Raw genomic sequence first — 14,291 nt, 5'->3', positions numbered from 1 at the left:
GCCTGCCAGCCAGTCAACAAGTGTATATGAAGTATCCAGAAGGTGCATAGCAGGACATTTAGTTTTCAAATTTTTGACTCTCTGCAGCTTCTAAAAGTGGAGAGTGGATTTCCAGGGCTTATCCTCTCCGATTTAATTTGAAGGGAGGAATGAATTGCTGGTCCAGTGTCTTGATTAGAAACTGGCTGATTTATCTGCTTGTCACATCTCTCCACCTTCCCAGAGGAGGTCTTCTGGTTTGGGTCTAGGTATTGTCATTCGGGTTTTTTACTCTGAAGTCCTCGCTTGAGGACTTTGAGCCTCAGTCTATAATAATGATGGGTTATTACACTTGCTAAACAAAATTAAATGTTGTGCTTCTCATTTCTTGGAAATAAAGTGTTGAATCTACTCCAGAGAAACCATGACATTCTCTGAAAATAGCAATTTTTTGAGAAACAGTAACCATGGTTGCTCTCAGCTCGAAGCTGAATTGGTTTCAATTGGTTTCAACTATAAAGTTTTGTTTTATGATGAAAAGGGGAGAAAGCTGGTCATTCCTAGGGAATAGGTTGGTAACCTATTCTGTAGTAACAGCTGTGTTCTTCCTCTTGCCATCAGGAAGGCAGATGATCAGCTGCCCCAGCTTCCTTCCTTTTTACCTTAAAAGTTTTCTTACCTCTACTTGATCTTACTTCCTGTGTTGGAGGAAGAACTGTATCTTTGCCTGTTCTTTTTTTCTTTCTTAAAAAATGTCTTTTTGGGATCCCTGGGTGGCGCAGTGGTTTGGCGCCTGCCTTTGGCCCGGGGCGCGATCCTGGAGACCCGGGATCAAATCCCATATCAGGCTCCTGGTGCATGGAGCCTGCTTCTCCCTCTGCCTGTGTCTCTGCGCCTCTCTCTTTCTCTCTCTCTCTCTGTGTGACTATCATAAATAAATAAAAATTAAAAAAAAAAAAAATGTCTTTTTAAATTGCACATAACATCCCATATTCTTCCCTTTAAAAAGAAGAAATATGAGATCCTTAGTGGCTCAGTGGTTGAGCGTCTGCCTTTGGCTCAGGGTGTGATCCCGGGGTTCTGGGATCAAGTCCCACATCAGGCTCCCCATAGGGAGCCTGCTTCTCCCTCTGCCTATGTCTCTGCCTCTCTCTCTGTGTCTCTCATGAATAAATAAATAAAATCTTTTTTAAAAAAGAAGAAGAAATATGACATAGATGAGGCTAGAGTCTCCTTTGCCTACCCCCTCCAGGACCAGGCCCTTCTGGGCAGTGACCCCTGGCACGTTCCGGTGTATATCCCTTCAGAACCTCATCTGCATGTTGTCCTATGTAACCGTGCTCTCTCCTATATCTTTTTTTTATAGTCTACTTGCCATCCACCCTGCCTGCCAACCCTGAGATGTCCACAGCTCAACTCGCGAGGCAGCAGAAGGCCCTGTCAGGGTGAGCCCTGGGCACGTGATTCTGTCCACACCAGAGACTGGCCTAGTCCCAGCTCCCAGGCCTTACCTTCTGCCCAATCTTGGTTTTAGTTGCCAGGCTTCTGATTCCTTTGTTTGCCCTTTGACAGTGGCTGGCCTTGACTCCCCTTTGACATCTCAAATTGTGGTAGGTTTGAGGTTCCTGGGCTGGCCCTTGGCCCGTTGGCTGTCAGCTCCACCCACTGCTTTGCTCTGACCCCTACAGAGCAGAAGCACAGACCCCTGCAGACCACGTTTCCCAAGCCCTAGTGGCAGCTGGCCTCCAGCTGGTTTTGGACAAGAAGAAATTCTGGCAAGCCTGGCGTGCAGGAGGAAAGGAGAAGCTGGAGAATTTCCCTCTGTCTGCCCTGGTCAGCATCTTCTTCAGGAATCCAGTTCCGTCTGGGCAGACCCCTGTATTTCAGTTTCATGACCTCAGGTGTGGAGCTCTGTTACTTCTGCTTCCCACTTAATTCCTCCTTCAGTCTAGGGGTGGTGGCGGGGTTCTCCCGCTCTTCTGGATTTGGGGGTTGTTCCACTGTCCCTCTCAGCTTCTCACTTAATTTTAAATGTGTAAAAGAGTGTTAGAAGAGCAGCTGGAAGTGATGGTTTTTCACACACTGGAAATTTAATTTAATAGATTTCCAAGTTAAAGCTACTAAGACTTTTTTTTATGATTCCTTTTCTACAGAAAGCACTCATGTCCAAGAAGTGTTAATGCCTAGGGAATTGAGAGGGATTGGGTAGCCCTAGCTGTAAAGGTTAAACCAAGTTAGGGTGATAGGAAGAAAGGAGGAGGAATTTGAGAACTAAAAAGGAGAGTTTGAATTCCTTCCAGTGAATGTTTTGGATAGTCTTGGCCACAGGAAATCACAGGCAAGAAGGCAGGCATCCTGGGTCTACATTGGAGGTATTCCATGTGGACGATGTCTAAGAGACCAAGTGGTAAAGGAGGCTGGCAAAAGAAGCACGTGACGTGGTATCTTTACTATCAAGGGGCTGTGACAGTTTGTTCAGCAAATAGAATTTGTTGCCTCGGAGAAAGGGACAGGCTTTGGTATTTTCATGATCCTGTTACAGGCTTTACTGGGTTCCTGCTTGACAGTGGTGAATCCTCTCCTAGCACTAGAGTGAGTTCTGCACTTGGTCCCGGAGGCTCTGGAAACCCAGGTAGAGGAATGATGGGACCCCTCTCCTGTTCCATAGAAATTGGCTCACGGGAACATTTATTCCAGTGACTTGGCCCATAGTGGAGAGAACTCTTCTGACTTCAGGATGCAAAGAGGCCTTCCCACAGTATGTATTCTAGGGCAGGCGTTTGCTTTTTTGTCGATTTTTGGTAAGAATGGAATATTAAGAAGCTTTAAGATTTTCTAACTTGATTTTCATAGACAGCTTGGGAACATAACATGTGGGCTAAGAATATCTTTTCATGTGAATTTCATCTGAAAACAAAAATAGAAAAATATTACGTAAATCCAGACCGGTTTTTGTGACGGCCTCTGTATTGACTTTATTTAAAAACATGGACAGCATCTAACAGAATGTTGATAGGCAGGAGCATTGAACCAGTGTTATTTTGGCACTTCCAACAAAGAAACCAAGGGTAATTAAGTTTTCCCCTTTCTCCTGGAGCAGTTACACAACAGTTACATTTTTCCTCCAGTGAAGCAGCCCCAGGAGAATTAAAGCACAACTGGAAATCACACTTGCTCTTGTATAGTCCATGGAAGTAGTGCAGAACTTTCTAATAATCCAGCACAAATCTCCAACATGTGATTGATTGGTTGATTGAATTTTTTTTTTAATTTTTTTTATTTTTTAGCTTTTGGAAATTAAAGAAAAAGAGAAAAAATTATGAAGCTTAATAGTTAATACAAGGGAATGTTTCTCATCTATGGATTAAGCAATGCTGAAGAGACAGCTGTCTCCTGAAACATGTTTGTTTTGCTCAGGATTCTTGGCTACCAGAGACTGCAGCCCCCAGCTCAGACCAGCTTAAGCCACAAGTGGGGTGGGGGGGAGTGTTTGTTTTTATAGACTCTGGTGTAGTTCACAGAATCAGAGGTAGTGTCAGAAGCCCTTGGGGACCGGGACAGGTCCTGGAACCATGTGGGTATCCCCAGTCTTTGTCCCCATACCAGCTCTGTTTTCTTAGATACCTCTACCAGGTGGAGGGTGAGGTCACCCAGAGTCCCCGTCTCATCTCCTTGTTCCTCTGGGCCAAGGAGAAATGAGTAAAGTGAGTGTGTTGTCCTTTTTCTGATCTTTGTTGCCTCCCACCTCCACCCCTACCCCCACCCCCTGCAGACAACAGACAAGCCCAGAAAAGCAGCATTCAAGCATGTGTAACCAGAGGGGTGGGTTTTGTGATTGGCAGCCCCCAGCAAGACTGTGTGAAGTTGGAGGAAGAGCAGTTTCCTGAAGGGGAGGGACACCATCTGGAAGGATGAAGCATTTTGGGTCTGTCCCATTTATTTTATTTATTTATTTATTTTTAAATTTTTTTTTTTTTTACTTATTTATGTTTTAAGATTTTATTCATTTATTCATGAGAGACACACAGAGAGAGGCAGAGACACAGGCAGAGGGAGAAGCAGGCTCCATGCAGGGAGCCCAATGTGGGACTCGATCCCTGGACCCTGGGATCACGCCCTGAGCTAAAGGCAGACACTCAACCGCTGAGCCACCCAGGCGTCCTGGGTCTGTCCCATTTAGCAGGAGGAAGAGAGATCTTGGATCTGAAAGATCAACTGGATTGGGTTGTATCTGGTCAAGTTCCTAAAACTACAAACAGCAGATATACCTGGGGAATGTTAGGATGTTTTAAAAGGCCACACACAAGCACATAGGTGTACACACACATACACTTACATCGTTTGTACAGATGTCCATGATATGTTAAATGAAAAAAAAAAAGCAGATCATAAAATAGCGTATAACAGGTTGTTTCCAAAATAAACCAGCCAGCTCCTATGTATATGTACATATGTTTGTATATCTGTGCTTGAGTGAGAAGAAAGATGTAGAGGGATACAGAGGCTGGTGTTACCAGTTAAGTCAAAGAGCTGAGAATGGGGGTTGGCGCCAGGGGGGAGAGTCAGCTTTGCTTTTATGTATCACGTACTGTGTTGTTTCATGTGTTAAAGTAAGCTCGTATTTTGTCTGGACTTTGAGAAACATCCTGTAAAGGAGAAAGGAAGGACCCTATTCTCACTGAACTCAGGAGGTGTACAGATGCAGGGCTGAACGTGGGAATCATGTCATCTTTGCCTGGACATCCAAGGCTTCCCAGCCTCCCCTGTGGCAGTAGCCAGCTGGAGCACTCCACAGTGCTGTTTGTTCACCAGGCCTATATCTCTTCTGGAAAGCAGATCTGAGTGGGTCAGACTCACCACCACCCCTACTATGGCCAGATCTACTAGGCAGTGTGTCCTTGCCCAGGACAGAGGCAGGGCTCTTCCCACCCAGGGTTCCCGGTGGCTGCCTTCTCTCCCGGGCTACCCCTGCTTTGGCCAGCTGTGGCAGGAACAGCTGGACTACTTTGAAGTGGAGCATCTGATAGGAGTCACTAATTATGCAGGACAGAACCACTGGGCCTCTTTTATGGAAAAGAAGGCCAAGTAGATGACTGGCCCTTTGAAGCTCATGGTCCATTCGGTTTGGTTAAGAACTTCCAACACCTGGCACCAATGTGCTGCAGACAGTTGTCATGAATAACTCACGTTCAGGAAGCTAAAGGGGTAAGGATGCGTGTGAGGTCAAGACGTCTGCCTCCCTGCTGTCAGATGGCCTCCGTAATACCTCTGGCCAGTGACACCACTGAAATATTGTGGGGGAACCAGTGATGTGCCGTGTTGTGGGTGCTGCCTACCAGGGTAGCAGATGACAGTGGCTGCCACAGTAGCCCACGCCCCCAGGTCTCATGTGCCTCTGAGTATTCGTCATTATCCCAAGGAAATGCAGCTTGTGTGTGAACAAGCTCAGGCTGTCTATATGATTACAAACAAGGCTGTCCCTTGGTGCCACAGTATGTGTTTCAAGCCATTGTTCCCATTCGTGTAAAATAGGTTGACAGGAGCTGCCAACTGAACTGTAACTGTTGTCCATTTGCAGAATGAATGCCTTACTGGCACATCCTGGCTGAAGGTAATTGCTACTGCTGTGATGTGGCTAGGCTGCTCACTCTTGCGAGGCCCTTGTTGCTTAAACTGTCCAATTAAAGGGGTTAGGCCTGGATGACATATCAAAGCCTTTTGAGCTCTAAGATTTTAGGCTGCTTCTTCAGGGAATGGGAACGTCTTACAGGAAGTGATTTGAAGTGCCTGTTGCACTCTTGAAAGGTGGCTAGCATGACTGAGGAACTGAATTTTTTATTTTAATTTAAGTTTAAATTTATATAATCACATGTGGCCAGTGGCTACCGTTTTGGATGGCCCAGCTCCTCAACTGGAAGAAAGTACTATGAGGTGAGCATTTTAAATGCCTGTGCATTTTTACATGTACATATTATTGAAATTTTTTAAAAACTGTAATTTTAGATAAACGATTTGGTTTCATTATAGATAATACAGCCAAGAGGAAGAAAGTAAAGAGTAGTCATGAAGATGAGTCTACTCAGAGATAACTGCTATGGGCACCTTGGTGTGTAACGTTCTATATGCTCTCCTCTCCATTTGTCATGGTAGTCAGCTGGCTTTCAGAAGCATAGTCTGGAGTCGTCCAGAAGGGGATATGACATGTTGGTAGGAGAGAATGCCTGTTTATGACCCAGAAGAATATGGATAGAGGTGTTAGCAATCTGCCATGGCTGATGTTTCTCTTCCGGGTGCTAGGTCATCAACCCCATGGGATGGGATGCATTTGGACTGCCTGCTGAAAATGCAGCGATTGAGAGGAATCTACATCCAGAAAGTTGGACGCAAAGGTATGTATTTACAGGCGTCTTCAAATACTTCCATACAGAAACCTTAAAAAAATGTTTTACTCTGTGCCTGAGAAACAGATAGTGAAGCAAACAAAACATTGCTGTCTGCCAAGCGATGAGCAGGATTATGTATATTGGCGTTTGTCTTTTAGCTTGCTGTATTCTTAACTGAGAAGTCCCAGAGAAGGTTCTGGGTATTCATTCGGAATGTGTTCATTTTGATGCTTTGTTGTTATAAAGTTATTCTTCCCCTGGGTATTTGCATTTGGAAGGGAAAAGAAGGACAGGGTTGCATTTGTTAAATTTCTATAGTGTTTCTCATCCGCTTGACCACAATGTGGGCTATATCCAAATTCCACATTGTAATTTTCTCGGAAAATTCTGTTAATGTTTGCCTTCACCATTCTAGAACAATGGAAACTTAGACATTCAATGTAGAAATATATGGCCAGTGTATTTTGAATATGGCCTTCTCCAAGGGGGACACATCCCCAATTCCACCTGTGCCTCAGGCTTCCATGTACATGTGGGCCAGCAGTGCCCATCTCTCACACCAGAACCCAGCGGAATGTTCTGGGCTCACTCTGCCAGCCTCTTTCACAAAGATCTGGGGGCCTTTCCCCACTCCATGCCTCAAGAGATCTAGAAGGGCAATTCCAGGGCCTATCTCAATTGTCTTTGACCTCCCTTTGCTTTATTTTGCCCGAGGCTACTTTGTAGAATCATCCATTGTACCATTCACTTCCCTTTTTTTCTCCTAACCCCTAGTTACCACTTTCTCAGTTATGGTTAATTTTCGATTACATGGGAGTAATGAAAAAAGACAGAAAAGATATTCAAATAAAGTGGACCAAAGATGGCACAAAATTGATGTAAAGCTAGATGGGGGATTAGCAAACTAGGCCCCATGGGCCATATTCGGCCCTGCCTGATTTTGTAAATAAAGGTTTATTGGAACACAGTCATACCCATTTGTTTACATATTGCCCATGGCTGCTTTCATGATACAGGGGCAGAGTCGAGTAGCTGTGATAAACCATATGGCTCACAAAGCTGAAAACATTTACCATCTGGCCCTTTGCAGAAGTTTGCCAACCCCTCCACAGAAAAAATAGTGGTTAAGAAGATGGCCCCTGAATCAGGCCACCTTAGTGCAAATCCTGCTTTCTTGGTAGCTAATCACCTTGAGGAAACTACTTAACGTCTCTGTGCTTCAGTTTATTTGTCCGTAAAAGAGGGATAGTCCATCTTAGTTGGCTGCTATAACACAAATGCCATAGTCTGGGTAGCTTATAAACAACAAACATTTCTTTCTCATAGTTCTAGAGCCTGGGAAGTCCAAGACCAAGGCACCTGCAGATTTGGTATCTGGAGAGGAGCCCCTTCCTGGTTCACAGGTGGCCATCTTCTCTGTGTCCCTACATGGCAGAGGGGCAGGGAAGCTCTCTGGAGTCTCTTTCATAAAGGCACTGCTCCCATTCAAGAGGGCTTCCCCCACATGATCTTGTCACCTTCCAAAGTCCTCACTTCTAAATACCATCACTTTGGAAATTAGGTTTCAACATACAAACTCTGGGGGGGACACAAACATTGTCCATAGTAGGCACTTTTCTGCAAAATGTCTAGCACGAAGCCTGGACGAAAATAAACTATTGTTGGCTAAGCAGAGATTACCAAGGGGAAAAAAAAAACATATTCCCTTATTTCATTTCATAATAAAGTTGATTAATTTGCTTTTCTCCCCCTATCTCAATTATTGGATAGTTTTAGATTTTAGGTTTTGACCGATAAACCCGAAAGCGGGTTTCTTTTGGATTCCCACAATTTGTACATTAGGGTTTTTTTCTTCAGCTGATTTTAAACTTGTAAATGCTTAGCTTAAATTTGCATGGAATACAGACATAGGGATGGGCCAGGAGTGCACATACCACAGGGGTTGCCTATCACAGCCAGAGGAAGAGCCAGTCCCCAGGGCCAAAGACCACTGTGGTTTCTAGTAGATTCTGGATGAATCCAAATAGATATCTTCTAATACACTGATATTTTCGTTGAGTCTTACTGATTAATCTTTTTTCCCCAGGGCAAAACAACATTGGAAGCCCTTTTGAATAACTTAGATTTTTACTTTCCCTTCATATCCTCAAAGTGTTGATTGTCTGTGGCTTCTGTCTTCTGAAAACCAAACTTTCTTCCCTCCATTTCACAGTAATATTGAACACATGAGGAAGCAGCTTGATCGACTGGGCCTGTGTTTCAGCTGGGATAGGGTAAGTCAGCCCTTTATCCTGGAAAGTTTTCCTTTTTATGAAGGTCGCCCTTCCATGGGGAACCATGTGCACTTACTTCACATTTCTCCTCTTTGGGTTGGGAGAAGGGGAGGGAGAGATGGGAAGGATCAGCATTCCACAAATGAAAAAGTATTCCCAGAGGACAGTCTGCCTGCCGACAAGTCATTTTCTGTAGGATTAAGTGAAGAGAGTTAACTTCTTATTTAACTCCACAGCTGGCTAGAATTTATGGGTATCAAAAGCCTCACACAAATGGATTTTTCCTCTTTGCAATATTTTAAAAAGACTAGTGGAATCTATATTAACGTGATTAATTATCAGCCTCTCTGGTTTTTTGGGGTGAATAGGTGTTGAGTTGACTGACCATTTATTTATCTGCATTCCAAGTTCCAAATTGGGTCTGATAACAGCCCATAATGATTATGTCACAAATAGCATTTTGGTGTAAAATACTTTTGAGCTGTGTATTAAGTCAGTGGAGAATCCTAGACATGGGAGGAGTTCATGAATACCACCTGGGTGTTAGGAACACTCAGGTAACTGGGAACTGAGCCCTTGCACACTGTGGCTGAAGGCCCACCCCCTTAGACACTGGTGGCCTGTTTGGTAAGAGAGACCCTTCTAGGGCAGGCCCGGTGGCCCAGCAGTTTAGTGCCGCCTTTGGCCGGGGTCGTGATCCTGGAGACCCGGTATCGAGTCCCACATTGGGCTCCCTGTGTGGAGCCTGCTTCTCCCTCTGCCTCTGCCTCTCCACCCCTGCCCCCTTGTGTGTCTCTATGAATGAATGAATGAATGAATGAATGAATGAATGAATAAATTAAATAAATAAATAAATAAATAAATAAATAAATAAATAAATAAAAGAGGGACCCTTCTAGTGTCATGAACCCTTCTAGCATCCCTATGTTCCACAAAATGATTGAGGTTTTCATTACTGGGCCTGTCAAGTTCAAGTTCACATCCTCTTCCTCATGAGAAGCACCTGGAACAAATCCAAAAACAATCTTTTCCTCCTCCTCCAGCAATTTCTTAGATAATTGAGATTTGTTGAATACAGTGAGAAAAAGCAAACACATCCGAACAGTCCTTTTTGTTTGTTTTTTGGTAGCTTCCTTAGATAAGGTCACGAGTTGAATTAAGTTCTAATTGTACCACCGATGCCATTTTTACCACTGACTTGATTTGCAGGGTCACCTCAGTTGTTCATTTGGTGAAGGGGTGAAAAAGTCCTGGTGCCCCGGTCACATTGTCCCAGGATGTCAGCCGGGAATTACTGATGAAATGCAGTCTGTTGCAGAGAGAGCTGAATACTGCCCATAGCTCTCCAGAGCTGAGATTCTAGGTTCCCTGAGGGCAGAGATGGACTTGTTAACCCTCTAGTCCTGCATAGGAACATCAGCCATAAATGGCTCAAAATATTAGCGGCTAATTTTCCTGATTATTTTAGAAAATTAGAAATTACAGAAAAAATCTAAAGAGTGTAAGTCAGTGCAGCTAATTTAACATCCCGGTATAGTTCTTTGTATATTTTATTCTGGAATTATAAACATCTATGTAATTTACTTTTGCAGAGTTAAATCCATAATGCACATTTTTATCTTTTTTTTACACTTACCATCCATGAACATTTTCTCATTTTATTAAATATTCTTTGAAAAACTGACTTTATAGAGGTATAGTTTTCTATCTTATGACTATATTATAATTTATGTAACTTCTTATTACCATACATTTAGATAGATTTTAATGTTTCTCTTATAAATATGGGTTCTCAATCCCTTCTGTGCAAATCTAAAGTCCAGAAAGCTCTAAAAACTAAAAAAAAGTTTTTTAACTCATTTGACTGCAAAACCTGAACTGATATTTATCTCACTTAGAATGAGTATTCATATATTTTTCTGTATATATAATAATATAATTGATTACTGGGTACTCTCCTAGACTTTGTTGGATAAATATGCTCTTGCTTTTTGATATCCAAAGAAGGTCTTAATTCTGAGGCACATTTGACTGCAAGCATTTCAGGAAAGAGATTTTGAACCTATTGTGCGATGTTGTAGATAAATATGCCCCTGCTGCTACAACTCTCTAATAGTTACAGAGCACTTACCATGGGCTAGGCATGCATAATTATTTCTTTGGGTCCCTAGTAAGCTCTAAAATGAAAATACTGGGGCACTTGGGTGGCTCAGTGGTTGAGTGTCTGCCTTTGGCTCAGGCTGTGATCCCAGGGTCCTGGGATCGAGTCCCACCCACATCAGGCTCCCTACAGGGAGCCTGCTTCTCCCTCTGCCTACATCTCTGCCTCTCTCTGAGTGTCTCTCATGAATAATGAAATACAATCTTTAAAAAATGAAATGAAGATAAATTTATTACCATGATTTTATTGCTGGTTACTCAAGCAGTAGGGCTTGGCTAATCCCCTGGCCAATTTGACTGCTGTGTTCATCTCCCACTTTTGGGGCACAAATCTTGGTAAACATGTTCTATTATTTCTTTAATGTGAACTCTCAAAAAAGCCATGAACAAGTTTAAGGCTTATATAGATAGGTACTTGAAGGAAACTTAATTTGGCTTGTGGTATTTGAAAGTTTGAAGACCATTTATCTCTCAAGTTATTAGATGTTTTCATCTGTATTTCTTTCATTATTCATGATAGTGAGGTTTCATTTTGTTTTGTTTTTCATGTGTTAAATGGATGTTTGAATTTAGGGTGTGTGTGTGTATGATCTAATCCTGTCTTTTGCCTGCATAGGCAAGGAGTATTTGTTCTTTTCCTTTTTCTTCCTTTTTTTTTTTTTTAAGACTTTATTTATTTATTTATTTATTTGAGCAATAGACAGGGAGAGAGAGAGCACCAGCAGAAGGGGCAGAGGGAGAGGGAAAGAGAGAATCTCAAGCAGACTCTGTGCTGAGCCCAGAGCTCAGTGTGGAGCCAGATCTCATGACTCTGGGATCATGACCTGAGCAGAAATGAAGAGTCAGACACTTAACCAGCTGGCGCCCCTGTCCTTTTCTTAATAATATTTTTTTATAGATATGTTTTCTCAGTTTGTCATTTGCCATGCATTTTGTTTATAGTGAGGTTATTAGCATACAAATATGTACTTGGAAAGACCTTCTTTGAGATAGATACATTCATATCTTCTCAGTCTTTTATGGTTTAAGTTTTACATTGAACTCAACTGGAATTATTTTAGTATAGAAGATAAAGAATGACTTTTTCTAAATAACCAATTGTTTCTGTTTTTATTTTTATTTTTATTTTTTTATTTTTATTTTTTTTGTTTTTATTTTTAAATGGTCCTTTTCTCATTGATTTAAAGGGCTACCTTAAATATAACTTAGTTCTTTTATGCTATTATGCTACTAAAGCTCTGTTTCTGATCATTTGATCCATTTGTGATATTATTACTCCCATATTTTAATTATAGTTGCTTTATGATTGGTTTTAATGCTAATACCTGGTAGTCTACAGAGGCTCCCTCTTATTGTCTGATGTGACAGTGCGTCCCTGTTGTCTTGTTTCTTTGATGTGTTTTGTCCACTTTTTTTTTAAACTTTTAGCCCTTATCTGTCAAATTCTTTTGTTACATCACTTGTAGACTCAGTTAAAACATAGTTTTAGATGTCTTTTTTTTTTAAGATTTATTTATTTATTTATTTATTTATTTATTTATTTATTTATTTATGATAGACATAGAGAGAGAGATTGAGAGAGAGAGGCAGAGACACAGGAGGAGGGAGAAATAGGCTCCATGCTGGGAGCCCGACGTGGGACTCGATCCCGGGACTCCAGGATCGCGCCCTGGGACAAAGGCAGGCGCTAAACTGCTGAGCCACCCAGGGATCCCTAGATATCTTTTTTTTTAAATGGGTGTCTTACAGTTAGAATTTTCTCTTTTTTTCCTCTAGAGATTAAAAAAAATTGTTTTTTTATTCTGCTAAAAGATAGCTTTAAGTGTTTTTCTTTAGTGTTTAGTATCAACATACCAAATAAAACCAGGTATTTTTTGCTTGCTGTGTGCAATAAGGAACTTGAGAGGCAGTGACACTTCCACTTTATACAACCTATTTTTCTAGGGTTTTTTTTTTTTTGATAAGAGTTTTTTCTTTTTCTTTTTTTTTTTTTTTAAAGATTTATTTATTTATTTGAGGGGGAGAGAGAGAGAGAGAGAGAGAAGGAGAACATGACTGGGGGAGAGGCAGAGAGAGAGGGAGAAGCAGACTCTCCAATGAGCAGGGACCCAACATGGGGCTTGATCTCAGGACCTGAATCAAAACCAAGAGTCGGATGCTTAACTGACTGAGCCACCCAAGCACCCTTGGTAGGAGTTTTTAGGCCTAATTTATTCTTTATATTATACCTTTTCTGTTCATGTATTATTTCTTAAACATTATGTTTGGTATTTGCTGCTAGTTTTTAAATCACATCCAATTATTCAAATTGAAGTCTCCTTAACTGGTTTAATGCTCATCAGTAGAGCTTTTTAGAGCTTATGTCTGCCCATTTAAAAAAATCTGACTCTTGCTTTTTGTGACATCATATGTTGTCTTCATAATGGAGAATGATTGTCCTTTGCTTTCATGTGTGAACAGCAATATGCTGAGGTATGGAATTCTTTCTTTCAGATTTCTGTAGTAGACCTTGATGCTTGGCCGACCATTTTTTTTAAATAATTACAGAATTATAGGGGGTTGCCAGACAGTACAGAGAGATCCTAGGTACCCTTCACCCAGCTTCCCCCCAGTGATAACATTTGATAGAACTACTATATGATAAAATAGCAAAGCAGGAAATTGACACTGGTATGAAACTATTAACTAGAGTATGAATCTCATTCAGATTTCATCATTTTTACATGTAGTCACTGGGGTCTGTTCAGTAGTAATCGTTCTGTGCAGCTTAATTCCATGTGGAATTTATGTAACCACCAGCCTCTGACCCTCTGACCTTTGGTGGGGAAGTCTGAGACCAACCCAGAGGTTTGTTCATACATGCAGTAATCTTATACCCCCCCCCCCATTTGATGCTTGTCAGATTCATCCTATCTCTGCCCCCACCGCTTCCAGTTTTCATCAGAGCATATTCCTGTATCACTCCTTCAACTTAAATTTTGGGTGCTCAAGGACTCCTTTCGATCTGTAGTTGTGGGCCTTTTCCTGTGACAGTGTTATGGGCTCTGGTTTTCAAGAACTGTACACCCGCTCTGCTTGCTGTCTTCCTTTGTTTTCTCTGTCTCCCTCCTGACCTTGGTCCCTTTGTTCTTCTCTGCCATGTGGAAGAACTTCTCATGTTTGCTTTCCACATCACCGGTCCAGTTTCTATTGAATGAGTGTTGCTTTGTGTGGTTTCTAATGCAGATACTAATTTTGCTATTGTATTTTTAGATTTCATTATTTTCTTTTTACTTATCTCATTCAGTTCCCAGTTTCTTTCTCAAGCTTCTTTATTTTCTTGTTCTTTTACCATCTTATCTCATCTTCACAGACCGTGTATGTTCAGAAATTTTGAGAATATAAGGAGATGCTGTTGAAAACTTATTTTTGCTTCCTGTACTGAGTCTTTTTTACAAGTAAGAGTGCTGCGTTATCCTTGTTTGTTTTGGGATCTTTTCACAGACACCTTGTGGGT

At 41.8% G+C, this 14,291-nt stretch overlaps 1 protein-coding gene across 8 annotated transcripts in view; it reads left to right on the top strand.

The window, feature by feature from the left end:
- LARS2 (leucyl-tRNA synthetase 2, mitochondrial) overlaps window positions 1-14,291 on the top strand; it is a 188,978-nt gene that overhangs the window by 52,334 nt on the left and 122,353 nt on the right. For all 8 annotated transcript variants that reach the window (XM_077859188.1, XM_077859189.1, XM_077859191.1 and 5 more), the window contains 2 exons: window positions 6,277-6,368; window positions 8,575-8,635. In XM_077859188.1, coding sequence (XP_077715314.1) covers window positions 6,277-6,368; window positions 8,575-8,635 — 153 coding nt within the window. The remainder of the gene's footprint in view (window positions 1-6,276; window positions 6,369-8,574; window positions 8,636-14,291) is intronic.

The sequence above is a fragment of the Canis aureus genome, chromosome 19 (assembly GCF_053574225.1).
Source record: "Canis aureus isolate CA01 chromosome 19, VMU_Caureus_v.1.0, whole genome shotgun sequence".
Taxonomy (NCBI): Eukaryota; Metazoa; Chordata; class Mammalia; order Carnivora; family Canidae; genus Canis; species Canis aureus.
Note: the sequence above shows the minus strand (reverse complement) of the source record. Positions and strands in the feature narration are given on the sequence as shown.